The sequence below is a fragment of the Furipterus horrens genome, unplaced genomic scaffold, assembly GCF_987537825.1.
Source record: "Furipterus horrens unplaced genomic scaffold, mFurHor1.1.pri manual_scaffold_6, whole genome shotgun sequence".
Taxonomy (NCBI): Eukaryota; Metazoa; Chordata; class Mammalia; order Chiroptera; family Furipteridae; genus Furipterus; species Furipterus horrens.
The window spans coordinates 131,532,602-131,545,358 of record NW_028327176.1 but is presented as its reverse complement, the minus strand read 5'-3'; the positions used below and the strand labels follow the sequence as shown (position 1 = coordinate 131,545,358).

The 12,757-nt window shown below is 37.3% G+C and overlaps 1 protein-coding gene across 6 annotated transcripts in view; it reads right to left on the bottom strand.

Moving 5' to 3' along the window:
• ORC3 (origin recognition complex subunit 3) overlaps positions 1-12,757 on the bottom strand; it is a 70,172-nt gene that overhangs the window by 6,040 nt on the left and 51,375 nt on the right. For 4 of the 6 annotated variants that reach the window (XM_090279654.1, XM_090279658.1, XM_090279656.1 and 1 more), the window contains 3 exons: positions 4,669-4,802; positions 1,999-2,078; positions 990-1,090 (listed from right to left, as the gene is read on the bottom strand). In XM_090279654.1, coding sequence (XP_090135780.1) covers positions 990-1,090; positions 1,999-2,078; positions 4,669-4,802 — 315 coding nt within the window. The remainder of the gene's footprint in view (positions 1-989; positions 1,091-1,998; positions 2,079-4,668; positions 4,803-12,757) is intronic. The other 2 variants (XM_090279655.1, XM_090279657.1) reach the window with 1 other exon arrangement.

Here is a 12,757-nt window from a genome sequence, read left to right as displayed (position 1 = left end):
AACTTGGGGCTAGAAACTGTAAGAACAGGAAAGCCAGTAGGGCAACATTAACTCTATGAGTTCTATAAGTCATTTCTGGCTAGTAGGTCAGTTCAATATTGCATTGCATCACTTTTATAAGACACACTTTTCCTTCCTTTGTCATACTTAGTTGATCATCTGGACCTCTTCCATGACATTAGTAATTTCTCCCCAGTGACTGCCCCCATTGTCCTAGAAAATGGAACTTTTCACTTCCAGGGTCAGGTAATTTATCAGAAAACAGTCCTTTGTCTTATAACTGACCTTTTTTTTTTCCAGTACTTGATTCTATTCAGTGCCTAGCCTGCTGCTGAGTTTGAACTGCCATTAAAAGAAATAAGCAATGATAAATAACAAATTTTTCCTACTTTTTAACTATTAAATCATTTTTTTTCACACTTCTCATGTTTTTCTATAGCAATGACCTGAGTTTCTTAAAAAAAAAAAAAATCTTAAAATATAGGCAGGACTGGCAGACTTCTAAATTAACGACGAGTACATTTCTCAACATGAATTTAGTGCTAATACATTGCAATGTTACTCTTTAGAGTTATAAGTCCTTTACTGAGGATAAAATAGGACATTACGGCTATGTCTGGGCCTGGCCCAGGTCTTGCCTACTCCTAGCAAAGATAATGGATAAAGCGCACTGCATACAGTTTGTTATTAGGGGAAAACACTTTCTGTTTCTACCACCACCCCTCTCTGCCCGAACCTAATGAACTAGATCAAATTTAAATCTGTATTCTTTAACTGGTAGTAAAAGAATGCGCTAAATCATTCTGATTACACATCTTCATAAGGATGGAAAGACTATCAAAATTACAGTTCTTAGATGGAAGGAGGAACCTGAAAAGCATAAAGTCTAACCTAGGGGAAAGTGTCCCGGGATGGCTATGGACAGCTATCACACCAGTGTTATTTTGGAAAATAGCTGGACTTTTAGCTCTTAAGAGCAACAGACTCACCTCACCAGACTGTCAATGAAGTTCACAACTTTTTCTCTCAGTAGTTCGAACTTGGTCTGCTTCTTACCTGCTCTTCTTAACTCCTTCATTTCCAATAAGGACTGTGAATGGAAAGAACATATCTCTGGTGATTCTGAGAAAGAAAATCCCTCAGAGGGGAACTCTGTGGCTCAGGCAGAAGCTGTTGATGCCTTCTCCGTAAGACAGAATGTGCAAGAAAGAACTAAATCAAAACGAGATTTTTATTTTAAGGTCTGGGAAGAATCTCTCTTCCTAGGTGTTCTGTTTCAAATATCAAGTGAATTTTCAGGAAAAGAGGAAAAGGGCAGTTAAATCACTTCATTACTAAGTTATATGGCAGAGTGCTCACTATCTAAAACTCATTACTTCATTTAAGTAAAGGACTCACAAGAAGGGGAAGAAGGAAGAAAAACCTTACCCTTTTACCATGCTAACAGAACAGGTTCTATTTATTTTATTTCTCTTAAATTGAAATTTTACTCTACATTTATCATAACCTGGTATCGTGCTATACAAAGAAGACTTCATACTTCGACAACCAAGATTATAAAGTTAGAATTGTCTGAAAAAGATTATATTGGGTATAACTGTGGCTCAATTTCTCATCTATGCTGAATATGCATTAAAAAATTAAGTAAAGTATCTAAAACTAATGAGTTAGGCTTAACATAAAAACAGATATATCAGATAAATAATCTGATTCTTTTGTGCAACTGTGTTTCCATTTTCCTTCCCTGCTAATTAATTTTCTTTCTCTCACTGAGGCTGCAGGAACAGTTTCCACCTATATTCACTAGCAAATTGGGGACTAGGTACATGCAGATGAGGATGGCAATGGGATAAATGGGATGTTTAATTTATAAGTGAGTTACAAAGTCTGCTTTGTTCCTGGTTGTGGTTTTAAAAGGAAAATAAAAACATCTAGAGTATACACCAAGAGAAGGGATTATCACAGGATGTAGTTGGAAGGAAAAGAAAATGACCTAACCTTCTGGAGATGATAGAGGTCTGTCTTCTGAAGCCCCTTTGACTGTGACCCAGAAGTGTCTTCTTCCTCTTTTATTTCTGCTTTGAATATAAAGCAAATACACAGCAACTAAGATAAATCCAATCAAGTCAAGAGAACCAACATTTCTACTACTCCAAGAGAAATAGTGTCATCTATTTTTTTTTTTTTTAACGTGGCAGGGGATCAAGGGTTCATCAGATAAACAATTTGTTCCAGAAGCTGAAGGTCAATAAATATTACATAAGTTATGTTGCAGAAGAGTCTTGAAAAAGTCAGCTACTGGATTTTAAAAATGACCACAATGAAAACAAAATACAAACACCCTCTTCCCCAAAACCAACAGCAAAAAGCCCCATATCTTTGTGCTGTTATAAATAGCTTCTAAAAAACAAACAAATTTAAATAGTGTTCATTTGACTATGCCAAGATAACAAACAACATAAACCTACACCCTGGCAAGTTTGGCCTTGATGTCCCAATGCACTATTTTCCACAAAATGCTATTAAAAGAATAAAGAGGGAGCATAAAAGTTTTGAAATCTACTAAAACACAAAGTGCATCTTTGTTCTTTAGTCAAGGCAACAGTAAACCATATCTGGTAAAAGGTGTAGCTGTGCTTCTAGAGAGCATGAGGTTCCCTTATAACCTCTTCCTTCTGCAGGGCAGGTTCTGGGAACTTCACACTCACTTGTGCAGCTTATCTGGCCTAAATCTAAGACAGCAGGATGCAGCTGGAGAATCTACATTATTCTCAAAGAATACATTTCTTTTTAGCTCTGGATAATCCTTGGTTCAAGAAAAATATAATTTAAAGTTAAAATATCTAATAAATTCTTTGTCCCATTTCATTAACATGTAGCAAAGCCTTAAAAATAAATCTGATAGGACACTCTGACCTACTTAACCCTCCAAATGTAATTTTAAAACCAAACTATAATATGTAGTAAGAGTTAAGGAACCAGAGATAGCATATAGTCAAATATTTCTTCTTGTCCAACACAGGGGGTTTTAATATCACTTTATTATTAACAATGTGTCACATCTGGAAATGGAAAATATAAACATTTCTTCAAGACAGTGGTTTTACTTCTACTTGTAAAATCCTTTATTCTTTACAATATCAATCACCTTAATCTCCAGCCTTCCCATTAAGCTACATTCCTTTGTTGAGTACTAGCACATCACAGAATTTTTTCACTAGCTTATGTTACATGAACTCTAATTAAAATTACAGTATCTGCAGTTTCATTTTACAAAAAGCTGAGTCCAATTTTATATAAGATTGAAATTTACCTAGTTTATCTTAAATTCTCCTAAGTCTTTTACCCTATTTATGTCCTTAAAGTTGGACCATCAATGTCTCAGTGACCACAATTAGGCAGCATTGTAAACCTGCAAGAAAACAATGAGCTGGTGTTTAAGAGAGGTGGGCTCTGGTCTGAGTGCTACCTAGCTGTGGGATTTGGAGCAAGTTACTGTCTCTTCCTGGGCTTCAGATTATGTATGTAGCTGGAAAACGATCTCTGATTACCAATTTACAGGCCTTTTGAAAAATGGCTTGGCTCCTGCTGTAGTACAAAAGAAATACCTACACACAACCGGGAGGGAACCAACCCCCTTAGTCCTTGGAGTACTTCCTCATTCTGCCTGTTCATGCCCCTTCAAACTTTCTTTCGCCTTCCATTGACTAAGCACTCATCAGGTACCTAACATCACAGCTAGGGAGAAAAGGGAGGGTTTTCTGCAAAAGTGGTTTCCTAAATCCAAAGGCTTTTCAAAGCAAAGGAAATCTTGCCAAACATAAGAAGGATTGATATGGGCATTCCAAGTAAAATATTTTCACTATACCATGTCCAATCTATGTGCTTTTCATATATTATACACCAAGCTGCCTCTTTTCCCCAAACCTCGTTAAAATTTTTCCTAAATAGAGGAAAGTAAACGGTGCATATTTATTTCATTTGCTTGTTTTACCAAAAGAAAACATACTTTGGTGCTAAAAATGTGGGGGTCATGACAATAAAGGAAACTGGTAACACTTCAATGTAGAAATGCCAGGCTGCCTCAGTTCATTTACACTAAAAGATTCAGGCTCTTGTAAATCCGATTAAAGCAAACCTCATGCATATTTTAGTGATCAGCATACCAATGAGCTTCGTGACTGTGAAAGCAGTTCAGAGCTATTGTTTTCAAGCTTACAAATGATTTATGCAGTGTTTTTGCAACCTATAAAGAACTTGATGAAATGCTTAAAAAAAAAAACCTAAAAGGAACCCTCCATTATGATGCCTCGCTACTCTCAACAATCTTGATATATTTTTTTGTTACCCCCAACCACTTTTTATTTTTTATTTATTTTCCAACCCCATTTTTTTAAGGTAAGTCCTTTAAACTGTCATTTGGAGAGAGAATGTGTTTGTTTGATGCCCATTTGATGCTTTTTATTGTTTAAACCAAAGCTGGAAGAGATCCATTTGGCCTGTTTGTGATTTTCAAGGTGTGCGTGCTATTCTGAGGCTTGGTATACTGACTGATGACCATGAACTACTTTATCTCTCCATCTCTCAATACATCAGAACATGGGGTTTTCCATGTTACTTCAGTTACATGACCGTCATAGTAAAATTGGCAAGATATTATCTTCTCACCATCAAGGCTCTCAAACTGGGCTAGGAGCTCCTCTATTCTCCTTGCTGAGCTGCCAAGCTGCTTTTCAGAAGAGGTCTTTAAAACGTTCAAAGATTTCTGAAGTATGGTCATCAGTTCATTCTTCGCCAACATTCTAGAACAGAAGCAATGACTGGAGTTGTAATATAACTGGAAAATTAATAAAGTTAAAAATATTGTTTACACATTAAATGATTCTGGTAAGAAGTTGGTGTAAATTCATCATTAGCAGCTACCAACTTTTGTTGGAGAGATTTTCATTCAGAAGTATTCCTAAGAGTTCTCATGAAAAAGCTCAGCTTAGAAAATTTACAAACATCTGGATTTATCTCTGCTAACTATGTTTGTAATATAGAACAAATTACTAAACACCTCTGATCCTTAGTTTCCTTGTCTGTAAAATGGAACTAGGAACTCACCTATTTCACAAGTTAGAATGGAGGCTTAAAGCTAAATGAGAAGATAGTTTGAAGAATCTAACATAGTACTTACCACACAGAAGGCATTTAAGGTTTCCTTCCCTTCAGATGTAAATGTAAATATGAGACAAGAAATGTCTGCTGAGGATATAACACTTAACGCTAAATGGAAGCTTGCTTGGAAAGACCAAAACAGTATCACAATCATTTCTCTAATTATTACCATTTTAGCTATGCTTTACATCTTTTATGGGTTTTATAACCATCAATCAGAATATCCACTTAGCTTTAATTAAAATAGGAAATTCTGTTTGTTTTATAACACAAGCAGAAGAGTTGTGTAATTCACCTAAGGCCATAGAGAAATCTTTGTTAGGAATGGGGACAGAACACAGATATTCTCAAATTAGGGTCCTGTTCTCAGAGCCATTACTTATAAGATCTCTCAACTAAAGATCACATTCAGTAACAGAATAAAATGGAATTAGGTCAATAATAATGTTAAGTACCATAACTAAGTATACAAATTATTCTCAGCAAACATCTAAATTATGAAGACTACGATAATTAAGGTCTTATATGAATCATTAAGAAAGAGATAAATCCAGAATGCATACCATTCTGCAAGATAACTCTTATGCTTAATATTTTTCAGAGTTAAAAAAAATTAGGGAAAATATTAATATTACTAAATTAGGAAAAAAGATATAAATCTAATTATGACTATGAAAAAAATTAACCTGGTTACTTCAACTAAAATTCAAATACAAACTGAAAAATAAAAATTAAACAATGTCATAAAACCAGTAAATAGAAATGTAGACAAAGGCAAACTTTTCCCTAGTGTTAAGAAAACATATTAAATCTTCTATTCTTTCACAGCAATAAAATAATTTTCCATAGTGTAATCATTATCTGTGAGTGAAGGGCAGCTAACAGGTCACAGAAAACTAAGGCAACCTATTTAATTCTTGGTTACATTTGAGATTTAAAATTTCTGGCTTCCTATTGCCCAGATAGAGTTAAACTGTTAAGAGAACAGTTAACTTGAAGTCAGATACACTTGAACAATCTATTTTACCTGACCTTTAGCCCTACTCAAATAGATAAAATCAGGATTTCTAGGGTCCAAAGAAGTTCACTGGCTTGCTCAGAGGGGCAAAAAGGCTGAGGGAAGGTTGGCAGGGGTCTAACTCACATCAGCAAGTGCTCTGAGGTCTAGCTTCCCAGGATACAGGCAGCTAGCTACACACTGAGTATCTAGGAAGGCGAATGTCGTATTTTGCAATCAAACTTTATTAGTCATAACTTTTAATGTGGCATTGGATTAGGGGTAGGGGTAAATCTTTCACCTCAGATGTAAATTTCCAGGGATTGAGATAGTTATTACTCTTTTTATTCTTAGTGAAAGATGATGCTCTTATTGCTTCCAGAGTAGGAAAAGATCTTACACTTTCCTAAGCACTCTCTGGTTTAATATAAAACATGCCTTGAGGTAAGACTGATTGGAGCTAATGTGATAAACACAAAAAGTCATTAACATTTTAAATTGAATTGTATAAACACAGAAATAATCAACAAAGATGCCTTCTATCATCATGGTCATTCAACATCATTCTAGCCCTCTGAGTGCCAATGTTGCTGTGAGCAACGCTGACAAATATTCCCAATAGTGCCAGTGTCGCTCCCAGCAACTCTTTTTTTGATGGCTATAAATGTAAATAACAATGGAATAATTCGTATTTTATGTTTTGTTCTCTTTTCTTGTACCTCAGGTTATATATTGATATAACTTTTTCTCATGTTGATCCAAATTTGGAATTACACATGGCACTCAATGATAAGTTAGGAAGAAAGAAGCAAGTGGCATAAACATTAGAACATTACATTTATTACTTGCATATGATGTGACTGGAAAGTTAAAACATTTAAGAGAACTTCAGAAGTATTAAAGAGTAGAAAAGGGTGAGTGTGTGTGTGTGTGTACACGTGTTAATACTTTACATATTATTAAACCTGGTAACGGAAAAAAAAGAGCACATTCAAAATGGCAAAAAAACAAAACAAAAAACAAACAAAAAAACCTATAGAATACACAGCAATATACTTTATAACAAATGCGTAAGATTTTAAAAAATGAAAGCCCTGAACAAACAGACATTTTAAGTACTAACTCTCGTTACTGTAAAGATACAATTTCATTCCAAAGTAATCTATACTTTTAATTTTGAAATGCCTCAATGGGTGTGTTTTTAAAACCCAAAGCAATTATTCTGTAATTTATATGGAAAAAAATTGTCCCTATAAAAGAGAAACAATGTGTGTATACTTGAGTGTGTGTAGTGGGCTTATTAACTTATCAATAGGTATACCTTCAGTGATTTAAAATCAGATGGCACTTTTAATAGGAGTAGACACACCAATAGAAGAGAAGAGATTAAGAGTCCCGGTGATCAAGGTACATATGGGAATTTGGTGCATAACAAAAGTAGGATTTCAAATCAGTGGGGAAGAGATGGGAGGTACTGGGAATGACTTGTTTGAAAAAAATAGATCACTACCTCAATATATTGCAGATTGAATTAAAATGTGAGTATGGTGTAGGGATGGGAAAAACTACTCCATCAATCATAAAATACTAGAAGAAAACGAAGATACTTAAGCCTGATAATATCCATCATTAGCAAGAGTGTGGGGAAACAATTACTGATAGAGTTGGTGCAAGTGTATATTGGTACAACAGTTTAGATTTCAGATTCAGACAGTCTGTATATATGCATTTTTTTGTGTGAAACAATTATACAAATGTGCAAACATACACTCAACCCTAGGTGATTCCTGTTTGTAATAGTAAAGAATTAGAAACAACCTAAATATATATCAAATAAGGGACTGATTAAATAAAATGTTACACTTTCAAAACAGGGATTATATAGTGGTGATAAACAATGAAGTTAATACTAGTGATGACAACTAACATTTCTATGCACACGTATGTTCCAGGTGTTATTTAACCTACACAACACTGTATGAGGTAGCTATGATTATTATCCCCATGTTAAGAGATAAGAAAACAAAGGCAGAGAAAATTTAAGTAACTTGTCCAAAGTGGTAACTGGCAAAGATGGGATGTGAATCCAGTCTGACTTGGTATCCATGCTCTTACTGACCATGCTACACTGCATCTCAAGACACAGTGTCCAATGTAGAATATTAGGTGCCAAACAAATTAAAAAGCAAACAAATGCAAGTTGTGAAACACTGTGTAAGTATGATTTAATATATGTTTGTGCTGACAAAAAAAAAATTTACAAGTACAAATTGCTAACAGTGGATGACTGGCTTTAAAAGTTATGTAACATAAGGGGTAATATCAGAAAAGTACTGTTATGTTTTCATTTAGGTTAATATTAGAGTGACTCCAACAAGTACTTTGGACAAATCAAAACTAACTGAACAAAATGAACTGAAAATAATTAAAAAATGGAAAATTTAATTTATCCCCAAAAGTCTGTTATATTGGGTTGGCCAAAACATTCATTTAGTTTTCTCCATACGATGGCTTAGTTGTCTTTTGCTTCATTAGAAACAATTTTGTTAGATTGTATTGTGACAGCTGTCATCAGTGTGCATGAAAAAAAAAAAAAAAGCTTACTAAAATCGGTGAATTTTTGTGCAGCCATTTTAATATTGAAGATGGAAGAAGATGTGCAACATTTTTGGCGTATTAGGCATTGTTATTTCAAGAAAGGTAAAAACACAACTGAAATGCAAAAAAAAAATTTATGAAGTGTATGGAGAGGATACTGTGACTGATTTAACACGTCAAAAGTGGTTTGCAAAGTTTCTTGGTACTATTGACATTTTGGCCAAATACTTCTTTGCTGTGGGGCTGTCTGATGGGTTGGAAGATGTTTAGCAGCACCCCTGACCTCTACCCACACTCGAAGCCAATAGCAGGAGATAGCCAACATCCTCAGGATATCCAAATCAATAAAGTTATTGGTGAAAATGAAAAATGTATCTTTTTATTTTTACGGAAAAAACTAAATGGATTTTTTGGCGAACCCAATATATAGCACCCCAAATAAAAAATTGAGGATGGAGTCTAACTCACTAGACCAGCATTTTTCAAAGTGGGTTTTCAAAATGGGTTTCCACCATTAGTTAGTCATAAAATCATTCATTCAATAAACATTTACTGAATGCCTGTTGCATATCAGGCACTGTGCTGGGTATCTGGGATACATCTCATTGCACCAAAACCTCCTGTTCACATGAAACTTATTCTAAAAGGGGCTGAGGTGGGGCACAGACAATAATCTCTCTCATACTGCTTCATATACGTTAATATTATGAAAAACATTGACCACAGTAAAGGGGAACGTGGGCGGGCGTGGGTAGCTTTCAACTTTAAAATGTTTATTAAGCTTCATTGAGAAGATGACATTTGACATTAACATGTGAAGGGGTAAGAAAGTTAGCCATACAACTATCTAGAAGAGCTTCTCCTGAAAGAACAAAACATGCAAAAAGCTCAAAAGTGGGTGCATGTCTGCCATGTTCAAAATGAACAAGGAGGCCAAGGTGACTGAAGTGGAAAGAGGCCAAGCAGGAGATGAAATCAGAGAGGCAATGATTGGGGCAGGGGTGTGTGCGTGTGTGTGCTAGATCGTGTAAGGGTCATTGCTTAAAATGTGGCTTTTATTCTGAGTGAAAAGGGGAGTTAATAGAGGGTTTTTCTGAAAAAGGATGATTCTGACTTCTGTTTAGAGAAAAACCTGCAAAGAGGCATGTGTTAGAAAGGAAACCAGTTAGGAGGCTACTGTAATAATCCAGGTAAGAGATGATGCTGACTTGGACAATGGTGGTACCAGTGAGGGAAGGTGACAAGCAGAGGATTGATCCTTGATACATTTTGAAGGCAGAACCCAGGTTTTTGGCTTTGGACAATCAGAAGGATGGACAGACTGCAGGAAGATTCTACCTTGCAGAGGGAAGATCAGACATTCAGTTTTGAACATGTTAACTCTGAGATGTGTATTGAACATCCAAGTGGAGGTGTTAAATAGGGTAATGGGCATAACAACACTCAGGAGAAAAGTGTAGGCTTTCAACTAGGCCCTAGGGCACTGTGATGTCAGATGGCCAGGAGAAACACTGAAAAGCATCACAGAAGAGAAAAGCCAAGAGAGTCTGGGTCCTGGAAGTCATTAGGAAAGGACTGATAAACTGTTAAATGCTCATAGGTGTCAGAACATGGGGGCAGCTAGAATGCACACCTGGACTTTTGGTATATGCTAATCAACCTGGCCCTGGACTTAGCCATTCCCAAAAGATATGTTGATGGACTGAACCCATTCCCAGGGGAAATGGTAATGGACCTAGCCTGGTATGTTAACTAACCTGGTGTGTGTGTTGGGGGGGTGGGGGAGAAGCAATGAGATGTAAATAACCTACTGACTATGTTGATAAGTAAACTCACCCTCCCTCACCAAAATGCGTGGTTGCCAAGTACAGCAAAGGTGCCTGCAGAAGTGCGGGTGGGATTCCTAAGGGCCCAAGAAGAGGACCGAGAGCCCCCAGTCCCCATTCCCTTGCTCCCCATTCCCCTTGCTCCTACAGGCCCTTGAGTTGGTCTGGGAGTTGCCTCTCCCCACCACCCCCTTCCCTTCTTTCCCTCAATAAACCCAATGCCTGATCCCACAGTGGTCTCCAGGTGATTTCTCAGAGCAGGGCAGCTCTGATAATAGGTTAAATGCAACTAAAGACAAAACTGATCATTAGACTTAGGAACATGGAGGTCACTGGGGACCTTGATCAAAGTAGTTTTGAGAATGTGCAAAAAACATACCAGTTAAAGAGAGAATGAGAGGAGAGGAACTGAAGATAGTGTGACAATGCTTTCAAAATTTGGTGGATTCCATCGGCATGTTGCTTCAAAAACACTGGAGTAAAACTGAAAAGAAAATGTTTGAGCTAAAAAGGTAAAAAGAGGCCCTGGCTGGTGTGGCTCAATGGGTTGGGCGTTATCCGATAAACAAAAGGACTCCAGTTTGATTGCCCATTGGTGCACATGCCCACATTGCAGGCCACATCCATGGTTGGGGGCATGAAGGAGACTCCATTACCCTGGCTAATACCATTTGCCACACCCTGGAGATCTCTTGAAACTCCATCCCACCCAACTACAGGCCCACAAAAGCTGTTAACAGTGATATTTCCATATGAATGGCTGACTTTAGCTCATGCTTTACAACTTCCTAAATCCTCTCACACAAGCAATAGCCAGCCTTAGTAAGTTCCCAGCCCCCATAACTCTTGCTAAGTGACCCCAGGCCCAGCACTAGAAGCAGCCAGCCTAGATTCATAGCTTGGCTTCGCTTGGGAATCTTCAAGCCCACCACAAGTAACAGCCATTTCAGACTCCTTTATAGCTCATGAAGGATGGCCACGGGCATTACACTGGTGGGGGTTGACCTTGGCCTGCAGCACTCAGAAAACCCCAGGGCCTGGGCAACCAGTAGACAGCTACAGACCATGTCAGAGCACCACCATCCTGCCCCTGCACAGATAATCCTCCACAGAGGGCAGAAGTTAGTGGTCAGTGGTCATGGCCAGTCCTTGCAGCTCAGTAGCCTGGGTAAATCCCTCCCATTGACCTGTCAACAGCAATCAAGGCTCATCTACAAGAAGAGGGTGTACTCAGCCCACACAGAAGGCACACCTCAATTACCCGGCTTGGGTGATAGGGGAGGCTGTGCCAGTGGACCCTACAGGACACTACTACATTAGACCACACTACCAAGACAGGGAGTCACAGCAGCTCTGCCCAATACACAGAAAACAAACACAGAGAGGCTGCCGAAGTGAGGAAACAAAGAGACATGGACCAAATGAAGGAAAAGATCAAAACTCCAGGAAAAGAACTAAACAAAAGGGAGATAAGCAACCTATCAGATGTAGAGTTCCAAACACTGGTTATAAGGATGCTTAAGGAATTTAGCGAGGATCTCAACAGCATAAAAAAGATCCAGTAAGAAATGAAGGATACACTAATATGAAATAAAGAACAATTTAGAGGGAAACAACAGTAGAGTGGATATAGCTGAGAATCAAACCAATGAGGTGGAACATAAGGAAGCAAAAACAACCAATCGTAACAACAAGGAGAAAAAAGAATCCAAAAAACTGAGGATATAATAAGCAGCCTCAGGGATAACTTCAAGAGGTCTAACATTCACATCATAGGGGTGCCAGAAGAAGAAAAAGAGTAAGAAATTGGAAACCTATTTGAAAAAACAATGAAAGAAAATTTCCCTAATTTGGTAAAGGAAAGAGACATGCAAGGCCAGGAAACACAGAGTCCCAAACAAGATAGATGCGAAGAGGCCCACTCCAAAATACATCATAATTAAAATGCCAAAAGTTAAAGAGAGAATCTTAAAAGCAGCAAGAGAAAAGCAGAGTCACCTACAAAGGAGTTCTCATAAGACTGTCAGCTGATTTCTCAAAATAAACTTTGCAGGCTAGAAGGGATTGGCAAGAAATATTGAAAGGATGAAAGGCAGGGACCTACAGCCAAGATTGCTCTACCCAATAAAGCTATCATTTAGAATCGAAGGGGAGATAAAGAGATTTCCAGACAAGA